The 10,931-nt window shown below is 39.7% G+C and overlaps 1 protein-coding gene across 3 annotated transcripts in view; it reads left to right on the top strand.

The window, feature by feature from the left end:
- The window catches only part of CDK6 (cyclin dependent kinase 6), a 243,150-nt gene extending 233,391 nt beyond the window's left edge, over positions 1-9,759 (top strand). For all 3 annotated transcript variants that reach the window (XM_029929062.1, XM_029929053.1, XM_029929070.1), the window contains exon 8: positions 5,014-9,759. In XM_029929062.1, coding sequence (XP_029784922.1) covers positions 5,014-5,160 — 147 coding nt within the window. In that variant the 3' untranslated portion in view covers positions 5,161-9,759. The remainder of the gene's footprint in view (positions 1-5,013) is intronic.
- Positions 9,760-10,931: the final 1,172 nt, after the last annotated feature.

Raw genomic sequence — 10,931 nt, 5'->3', positions numbered from 1 at the left:
CGTTTCCTATATAAAGAGTCTGATCTATACACTTTCAACCTGCCATCTTTAAATGTGCGTTTGAATGCAGCCTTTGAAGCCTCTCCATTCATCTAGAAATATGCTTGTAATAAGTATTGAATGTGCCATGAACATTTAAAATATCTCACTGAAAATAAGGACTTGTGTTCAGCTTAAGATTCAGACTTGTAATATTTGGCCTTGTATACAATTCCCTGACTTAGAGGACAGAAAAATAGGTAGAGGGGTGGACCTATTGAGCTACTCTTAGTATTCAGAACCCAATGAGTAATGAGTGTATCCTTTACCTACTGAATAACAACCTGTGACATCTACCCAAGAGAGTCCTAGACCTGGAGGAGCTAGTGCTCCCATTCTGTCAGTGTGTGCTAAATTTCAAATAATAGACTAAGAGTCTATATGTCTTAGTAGGAATGTTATACTTTAGCTCTGTGCGGACACAGGCATTGATTGGCATGTTTGCAGAGCCACGGATTCTCCCAGTGAAAGCCCTAACTCCCATCTTTGGCTGATGGGGGCTCATTTTCTAATGCTTATTCCAAGTTTCCCTCCACTGCCACATTATGGAGAAGGACAGCTATATTCCCTCCCCACTGTTTATTTCTAAGACACTAACTAAGAAGTTTGGCCCACATCCTTTGAAACAAATTCTTATTAGAAGCGAGAATATTCTCCTATGCAGAATTTCACTATATATACACACACTTGCTGGCTCACCTACTATTTAGGAAAAGTTTTCCTTGGTTTCAAGTAACAGACAAATACTTGCATTACCTTTAGAAAAGGAGGTTTGATGGAATGTTTCATGTGGCCTGGAAGTGAAAAGCCATCCAGAGTATAAATGCTCTCCCAGTCCTGCTAAGAGCATCTCCTGCTCTTAGCAACTCTACTTTTCTCTGCCCTGCAGGCCTTTTCTCCTCTCCATTGTTTCTTTTCTGTAGTGCTGTCTACTCCCCTTAACTTAGGCTGGCCCCTGACTATCAGAATTTCAGCTAATTCATAAATCCATTCAGCTCTAACCCCCATTGGTAACATTTGCTATTAGTATTTCCTACATCAGTCTCCTAACAGGAAGAATGTAGCTGACACTCCTCACCTTTTTGCCAAGCCATGATATGGGTTGCAGCCTCAGGCCAGCATTCCTAGTCCAGTCAGCTGTGCTGGGAGGGAGATTGGGATACTGTGTTATAAAATACGGCCACACTAGGCTTCCCTTTTCAGCAGGAACTCTGAATAAAATGCTCCTCTTTGAAGAAGATTCTGGATAAGCAGTCACAATGATAAACAATGTTAGTAGTACAGTATCCCACTCCTTCAGCTACTGGGACATCCAAAGACAACTCAGACTATCTCCCCAACATCATTAGGAATCACCAAGAGGTGAGCAATGCCACATGCTCGCTCGTTCAGCACCTTCACTGGGCGTGCAGGCCTTCAGAGTCAGACCACACACTAGTGCTGGACTAGAGAAGTAGCAAGAGACAAAGAAGAAAAAGGAACAAAGAAACTACCAAAGAGAGAAAGAAGAGGGTGAACAAAGAGTGTCATCAAAGATTAGAAAAAGCAAAGGAGAGGAATAAGAAGCAGATCCAGTGACCTCAGGACTAGAAGATACTTAAGGACAAAACATAATAATCTGTGGGCATTCAGGGAAAGGATAGCCCAAGACCTCAAAGCCTAGAACCCCCTGAAAGTTCTCACTGTTTCATGCTCTAGGGACAGAAGGTGAAACTATTATAATGCAGAACAAAGCGGACTTTTTGGTACCAAATAGGCAGCTGAAGTCCCAGCAGGCCTTGTTGCCTCTTTTGAAAATTATTTAGTAAGGAGGAACAGTGAAGAGTTTTAGGAAGTTGTTTTATTTAAGAAACAACATTTAAAGTTTAGACCTATAAGAGTTGTCCTTTGTTTTATCTGAAATAAAGGCTAACTATATAATGCTCAGCCATGTATGGACAGATATATGCATTGACATTTATAAATGCTCTCATATATGTATGTAAGTTGGGCATGATAATAAGACCATTCAGGGGGAAAAATATTTTTAACAACCAACACCTACCCATCTTTACAAGTTTTGTCCAATTCATCATGGTTAACTGGAGAGGCTGAGTACTTACTTTCTTGCTGATAAAAGTTTTAGAGTTTCTACTAACTGCTTTCAGATCCTAAGGTAAAAAACTTGTGGGGGCTGGCGGAGGGGACGGTCCTTGGATTAATCTACTTTTGCTGCATAACCAACAACCCCCCCGTGAAAAAAAATCTCTAGCACACAGCAGTAAACATTTATTTCTGGCTCATGGGTCCACAGATGGATAGACAGCTCTGCTTCAGCATGTGGGTCAAGTACAGGTCTTCTCCATGGGTCTCATTCTAGGGCCCAGAACAAGAGGAGCTTTGGCTCCCCGGGGCATGTTTTTCTCATAATAGATGTTAGATGCTCCCAGAAGGGCAAGCAGAAACACACGATGCTCCTAAAGGCCTAGGCTTAGAAGAGGCACCCTGCTACTTCTGTCCACATTCCACTGGCCAAATCAAGTTATGTGGCCAAAACCAACTCTAATAGAGGAAAATATACTCCTCCCATGAAGGAGGGGTGGGAAGAAGGAAGATATGTGCTGAAAAGGATCCATTCCATCATAGTATTCAACTCTTGACTAAATAGCAATTCCAGAAACTCATTTTATAAGTCACTTATTTGGCAAGTAAATTAGATTTTCTTGCAGAAACAGTATTCTTACACAAGATTTTGAATTAATTCTCAAGTCATCTAATTGTTCAGTTGAAGTAGAGCAGTGATAGAACTTAGCCACCATTTCTGTGTTCTGTAAAACATAAAGGATTAAGACTTCCAGCTGGAGAGCCTCACACACTTCTACATTAGGCTAAGGATTTCTCCTTCTCTCCACCCTCTTCCCAGCTTTAGGCCATCAAGAGCTGAGGGAACAGCCTTCCTCTGAGACAGTCCTCTAGGGACATGTCTCTCTATCTTGAACATATTCCCACAACACTTTTTTTTCTTCTTTCCTGTGTCCTAGGGATTATATTGGCTGCTTCCTTCTCTAATGCTGCTTCCTAATTTTCTCCTTCCTAGATTCTGGGAAGAGAGAGCTCAGGCTCAAGAGTTTTGCCCCTGCTCTTCTGTCCTTACGGAATCCAGCCCATGCAAAACTTTCCTCACGACGTTTATTGCTATTAGAGACCATAGAACCATTCTGCCAATAAGCTCCCTCATCTGCTTGCCCTTGGCTCTTTGGTTTTCAGGAGACACTATGAGAAACTGGCATCCGTGGACTGGTGGAGAGTGCAGGATAAATAAGATTTCAGGGGACCCCCAAATTTGCCTGGAATTACTATAGAATTTTCTACTTGTGAGTGTTTTTCTAGGTCACAAGCATTCAACAGAGGTGTTCGAGGGGCCCCTAATCGTCAAGATAATGATGGAGACTTTGAGCTCCTTGAGCACAAAACTCCAGATTAAATGGAAGAAGTCAGCATAACCATGATAATGTTATACCTTTAGATTACATGGAGGACTGAAATTCATAGACATTTCAGATACCCAGCTCACTTCAGTGGGTACTGCCTCACAAAGATGGAGAAGCTGGTATAGCTTCTCTGTTACTTGTGTGTTCCTGGGCAATGGATGTGTCTTACTCATCCTCCACTAGTGCTTACTACCTGCTAGACCCTCTGGAGGTGTTGGTGGAAGGACAGGAGGAGGATTTGAAGAGCAGGATTACCTGGGGTTGGCATGGAAATGGAACTAAGATTAGGGAAGCATTTTGCCTAATTGATTATGAGTCATCAGTGCGAGAATGGAGATCACTGCCCCAGAAGTTCACCTTCCAGCCCCGCAACCCTTTCACCTTCTACTTACACTTGACAGCCTGGAATAGAGTTTAGTACCATAACTGAACCTAATGGACACTGCTGCTGCCCATAAGGCACCTAGACGTGCACCAGAGGAAGGGATCCCTTCCTCTAGGTGGTGCAGCCCTGGGGCAGAGTACACAGCTTGCTAGCGGGTCAGGATAAGTTGGGCCTAGATTTTAGCCCTTCCTTGCCCTCCTCAATAGAGAAAACCTTTATTTCCTGCTTTAAAATGTATTTCCTTTTTTGATTTTCTTGTTATTTTATTTTATTTTCGATATCAGAAATATGTCAGAAACAAGGGCACCTGGGTAGCTTAGTTAAGTGTCTGATTTGGCTCAGGTCATGATCTCATGGCTCATGAGTTCGAACCCCACGTCAGGCTCTGTGCTGACAGCTCAGAGCCTGGAGCCTGGATTCTGTGTCTCCCTCTCTCTCTGCCCCTCTCCCACTCATGCTCTGTCTCTCTCTGTCTTTCAAAAATAAATAAATATTGAAGAAAAAATTAAAAAGAATATGTCAGAAACCATTTACTGTAGTTTAGTAATTGCCCTTTTACCCCCAAACAAGACAACCCTGTTCTGTTCCATTCCTGACTCATCAACAAACATTGGGGAAGGGTAAAAAGTTAGAGTGATGAATCTGACTACAGCACTAAGTTTGCTAGCATTAGAAAAATCACTACCTAGGGGCGCCTGGGTGGCTCAGTTTGGCTCAGGTCGCCCCTCATCAGACTCTCTCCTATCAGCACAGAACCCGCTTTGGATCCTCTCTGCCTCTACCCTTCTCGCACTCCCTCTCTCTCAAAAATATATAAACTAAGAAAAATAAAAATCACTACCTAAATAATAATAATAATATCTTCTAAAGGACTTGAGGTAGGTAGAAGAGAAAGGAGGTAACAGTCCACAGGCAACCCAAAAGCTGTTGCTTTTTCCTGAAGAGCAGTTTATACTGAGGACATAAATAAGATGGCTACTGTCTACATTTTATTTACTATCCCATGAAGTAGGTACACATGCTGACAATTCATGGCAGTGAATAAGTGTATAACTGTGTAAACACATTGTTTAAATGGACATATTTTACATCAATCAATCATTTTATTCTTTATCACAGAAGTGCCTGACCTTTAATCCAGCCAAAAGAATATCTGCGTACAGCGCTCTGTCTCACCCGTACTTCCATGACCTGGAGAGGTGCAAAGAGAATCTGGATTCCCGTCTGCCGCCCAGCCAGAACAGCTCAGAGATGAATACAGCCTGAGAGCCCGACAGCCATCTTGAGCTGATCACTGGGAGAACACCCCTGGGGGTTGATGGGCCCCCCCCTGAGTAAGCCCCACAGAGCCACTGAGCATCCCTGATGGCTGGGGACTTTCTAGTTGCCGTAGTCTGGACGGGCTCTGCTTCTCCATGGAAACAGCCTAGTTCACTGTTTTGAAATCAATGCAACAGCGATTGCAGCTTTATGTTCATTTGTTTGTTTGTTTGTCTGTTTGTTTGTTTGTTTCAAGAACCTGGAAAAATTCCAGAAGAAAAGAAGCTGCTGACCAATTGTGCTGCCATTTCATTTTTCTAATCTTGAATGCTGCCAGTGTGGAGTGAGCAGTCCAGGCACAGCTGAGTTATGATGTAATCTCTCTGCAGCTGCCCGAGCCTGCTTTGGTACTTTTGAGTGAGGGTGTGCCCGCACGTGCGTGCATGTGCGTGCATGTGTGTACGTGTGTGTGTGAGATTCTTGATTTCTTAAAGTGTTACTTTCTGTAAACAAACAACAATAATTGAATTTTAAAGACTTAAAGTGACCTATAAATAACAGGTGTCTATTGACTAAAGGTGATTTACCAGAATGGGCGTCTCAAATTGGACACATGAGTGTATGTTCTCAGAATTTCTTTTATGGCCCAAAACTGTAAATTGGTTAGAGGTAAAAGGATCACTATCTAGATGAAGTGTTATACACACAACAAAAGGAAAAAAATGCTAGTATATTTTAAGAGACCTGTTTTTTTTTAAAGCATACATTCTATTTACTTTTGACAAAAGCTGAATTTACTCACTATAAGTCCATTTTAACCTGTATTATAGGCTTTATTATTTCTTTTGAAAAATACCCTATAAGCTTTTTCTTACTTGCTATATAGATTTAGGGAGTGTACCTCAAATGGGTAAATTTGTCAAAAAAAATAGAGAAAGCCTTTATTTCCTGATTTGAAATCTGTTTCCTTTTCGGGTTCTGTTGTTACTTTATTTTGTTTTTTGATTTTAGAAATATGTCAGAAACCGTTTCCTGTTTTGGTTCGGAGAATAGCTTTCTCTGACAAGACACAGGAATACCATTTAAGTTTTCCCTATTACACTGTATTTTTTCTACCATGCACTGCCTTTATTGCAGAGCTTCTAGCTTTTCTATCCCCTGGGGCCCCTCATACATATAACTGATAACCGATAGTTTAAGCCATTCCCGTGCACCTCCTGCTTGCTTGCCGTCAGCGAACCTTTTGTAAATAGTCAGATTCAGATTGTGGCTCATGGTTTCAATTCTGCAGTCCTGCCAGGGTCCCAGAGGCTCTCACTCCGGTGCCGTCTCCCCCCAGCATTCACTGTCGCTCCCTAGGCAGTGAGTGGAGGAGTGGCTCTTCTCTATCACCAGCACATAGATTGCTTTAAACTGTTACTTAGTGTTCTACAGTTTTTTTAGATGATGTCAGTGTAGAATCGAAGAGAATGTCTTTAACTACTTTTTTTAGAAATACATATTTACTCTATAAAGTGATCTTTTCTCCATCTCCCAGGCTGTGCTTGTTTCTAGTGCCTTGGGCATACTCCCGCTCCCTGCAGAGCCAGCCTGACCTGGGCATTGTGAACAGCTTTACCTTTTCTCTTGCCATTTTCTCTACCGTTCTCTATATTTCATGTCATCTCTGCCTTATATGTGGTTAGTGCTCAGCTCAAGAACCCGAAGACACAGAGATGAAGTATCTTTTTGGAAGTTTAGCCATCTTTGCTCTCTGACTCATGTTTTGAGTGCATGCAACAGATAGGCTGTTTAGAGTTAGGGTTGTCAAAGAATGAACATTGCTTCACTCAGTAGAAAATGTTCCAGTTGATGTTTATATATTGTCTAGCCTTACTGAATTCTTCACAACTTAACATTCTATACTACCATCGTGAACAAGAGAAAAATTAGACTTTTCTCCTTGAAAGCTTTTTGGGTTGGGAATTACTCTTTTTTAATACATATAGTGTTTAATATTTTTCTAACTCAGTAACTTGAAGAGCAGGAAAATTGGTCTAAAGCTAGAAATGAATGAGAAGATGGGCCACAAGAATATTTGGTGCTTTCTTCCTTGTTGACAGCATTGCTTATGTTTTGTCATCACTGTAAATGCTTGAGATACAATGAATCCACAGCGATTGGGGCAATGTCTCCCCTGGAAAAGTGAGCTCTGCCTTTCCTTTGAAGACATTTTTTTTTTTTGCTGTGCCCTAGAAATTGAATTTTAAAACTCACTTTACTGATTCATCATCCGCTTTCTAGCTAGTATCCATGGTGAAAGTGAACGTAACTTGAGTTTCTGCTTTTTTAAGGTTTTCATAAGTTCTCTCAAGAAAAATGCAGCTGTTCTAAACTGGAATTTTTCAGCATTCTTGGGACTTCTAAACAAGTAGAGAGAGCTCCGCTTTATTTCTAGCATATACTTTTGGTTTCATTTCTCAGTAGTGTTTATGAAGAAAACTTAAAGCACAAACATTTTGGCATGAGATGCATTAGATGCTTGGCATATTATCCCCTGAGAGGCAGAAAGAGAGGCTATCTTGGCCTCTCTGACCCCAGCTCTCCCATCTGTTGGTTCTTGCAGTTAAGTGATTACTCCCTTGTTTTACATTTTTACATCCGGGCTCACCAGTTCTGAAATCCAGATGCCACACGAGCACGCTTGCCAGCAGGGCAGTTTGAAGCATACAGCGGCGTAGGAACTTACTGAGGACAGCTTATTCTTCTGTGACATATGGTTTCAAACGTCCTTGCCAAAAGCCAAACAGTGGTTAGCTATAAAGGTCATACTGTCCCAGGGATATACTGAGGCTGCTTATATCAGTAAAAATTTGATCACATTTGAATCAACATTCGAGGGCTGGTGCTAGAATGTGCCTCATAGTTTCTATATGATGGTTGTTCCGGTGGCCCAGGCATTGTGGGAGCCGTAGTGCGTGGTGAAGTTGTAACAATCCCCTGTCAGAATAAGAGAGAAACCTGTGTATTCCGGCATCATAGCCTATTCGTGTGGCACAGGTAACGAGGCCCTAATCTTACAAACGTAAAAACATAATTCCCAAGGGCATGTAAGAACCCAGTGCATTGGCACCTCCCACTTCATCTCTCCTCGAAAGTAGAGAGGAACCCAAGAAGCAGAGAACCTGTTTTAGACAAGAGCTTGGAGCCTTTTCATCCCTCTGTATTCTCATGATTTTCTCTTAGGAATCACACACTAGGAACAGCAAATTTTCACTTAGCCCAAGGTGTCTTACTAAAAATAGTTCAAAATATTTACATAAGAATAGCATCTCCGCTGTTTGGTTTTAAGTAAAAATGAAAATTTCAGGATGCACAAGATGTTAATATCTTAAAGAAAATGTGCACCTCTCAATAGAAATGTATCTTTCTGACTCCAGAACATAGTACTATCCATCCCAGTGAGGGGGAAAAAAACAAAACTAAATAGTACCAAATATTTTGTATCTTAAATTATGTATTTAAATTGAGCTTTTAACAATATGCCTCTAAAGGTCAGTGATGGCCGTCCTCGAGCCATTATGGAAATTAAAATCATGTAAGCTTCCTAATATAAACGTATTAAAATTCTTCTCTTCAAAGAATCACTTCTTTTAAATGACAACTTGGCTATTTTTATGATCACAGCAAAGAGTGTCTCACATTTACCAAAAGCACATGTTGTTGCATAGCCCTAGGTCTAGGAAAGAGTAATATTAAAAGTTAGTAAGGCACTCTAGTTACTTAATTGTGTTAGTATAGGGACTATAGAATATTCACCTTAGAAAGAAAATGTTGAGACATTATAAATTCTTAGGTATTGACAGAATTAAAAGAATGCATATATTTGACATTGTGACACATAAAAACAGTGTCTTTATTTTAAAAAATAAAGGTGTTAACATAATTTCTAAATCTTTAAAAGGCATAAAACAGTGGACAATGGGTAGAGGAAATTCTAGAGAAAATGAAGGTATTCAAAGAAGGGTAGTTTCAAAGTTAGACATCTTTTGAAGGGTAAATATTTATTAACAAATATAAGAATTTCTATCAAAGTCATCCAGAAACTTTGAAGTTGATGCGGTCTAAAATATGTTTTATGAAAGAGCCTTTCTAAGCAATTACCATTTCAAAGGGTGACCTGAGTGAACTATTATACTCCGTCTTATTTCGTGTAAGAAGCAGCCATGTGAAGCTAACACTTGTTATGCAAGCCTAAGAATGTTCACTGTAAAAAAACAATAATAATAAATGTTTAAAAGGCACATATTTTCTGTGCCACCAGAATTTTTTGAGAACTGGTGAAACCCAAATGCTGGATCATGTGCACTTGATACATTCAGATGTCTGATTTGGAACATAGCTACATGTTTCTTCTCCACTGTGGAAAAACTTCTTGAGACTACAAAAGCCTATCACGGAGTGTAAGTCCCTAGATAATTAGTAGTGGTGTTTTCCTCAAAAGCGTAAGAAAATAGCACTTTGATTTCTTAGTAATGCAATTTTCAACCTAGTTGTGTTACATACCTATATCTCAAGCATTTCTAACTTGTATTTTTTTAGAAAATAAACCAAAATATTCCTTTGGCCTTTTCTATCTTCTGACCTTTGTAAACAACAAATGTAGAAAGAGGAGGGGTCTGATTTTTAAACTATTTTTCTTCAGTTAGTTGTTTGTTTTATTGACATACGAATCAGCTCTTCAAAGTGTTTTCTATTTCTTAGCATTCCCAGGGAGTAGATAAATGAATGAACTCCCATCAACGTATTTGTGTTTCCTTGATACCAGTGCTCTGGCCATCGAGAAGAAAACAAGAGCCTCTTGAAAATTAATACAGCTTTTTTCAAGCATCTATTTAAATATTGTTACAGCAGTTTGAAGGTTATATGGTAGGAAAGTGAGATGATTTTTCTTGGAAACGTCTATTTTAAAATTCACACTGTCCTAAGACATGGGCTTTTTTGTTTTATTCCAGTATTTCCCACAAGGTGGCACTTTCAGGGGTGGGGTAGGGGAGGGAATCTAAGCAAGGCTATAAAGGTACTTCTAAAAACTTCATTCTAACTTTATTTTTCTGCACATATTTTACTGTTGCTTAGCACTTGTTTGTCAGGATGATGAATAGTGTTCATAACATTCTAGAACTTAGGTATTTCAGTTGTTAGCTAGGTTCTAAATGATTATCTGCAAGGAAGTTGTTCTTGAGAATGGATAATATACCCATTTTGATCATTTAAGTGCATAAAGAGAACCTAGTCATCCATTTTTTCAAGAAGCATTTTTTGGAGGTATCTAATTACCTCACTTTTCTAGGTGCAGAAGTTTCAAAGATGGACAGGCTTACTAGCTAAAAGGCAACAGTAGTCTGTGAACAGGGTAGTTTTGTTAGGAATGTAAAACTCCTCCAGCGGCTTCAGCCAAAATACCTATCTATGCCCACTGTCTGCTGTTCTTATATTTCCTACCATGATGGACTTTAGACACTGATTAAAAATTTAAATCCTAATTTAAAGATCAGATGAGCAAAGAAGTAACATCGATATTTAAGTACACAAAACTATTTTTTCTAAAGAACTGCCATGCTGAATTAGAGCCTTTAAATACTAAAAAACCTGGGGTTTTTTTTTACATTTATGTAACAAGTGTAAATTCACAAGAAACTCTAATTTCTTAAAAATCTTGTCCAAGCATATGAGCATAATAACCTAGGAATATATTTACATAAATCTTTAACTTCTCCACTGGTGAAGTTCTTTGG

This window comes from Suricata suricatta, chromosome 2 (genome assembly GCF_006229205.1).
Source record: "Suricata suricatta isolate VVHF042 chromosome 2, meerkat_22Aug2017_6uvM2_HiC, whole genome shotgun sequence".
Classification (NCBI taxonomy): Eukaryota; Metazoa; Chordata; class Mammalia; order Carnivora; family Herpestidae; genus Suricata; species Suricata suricatta.
Note: the sequence above shows the minus strand (reverse complement) of the source record. Positions and strands in the feature narration are given on the sequence as shown.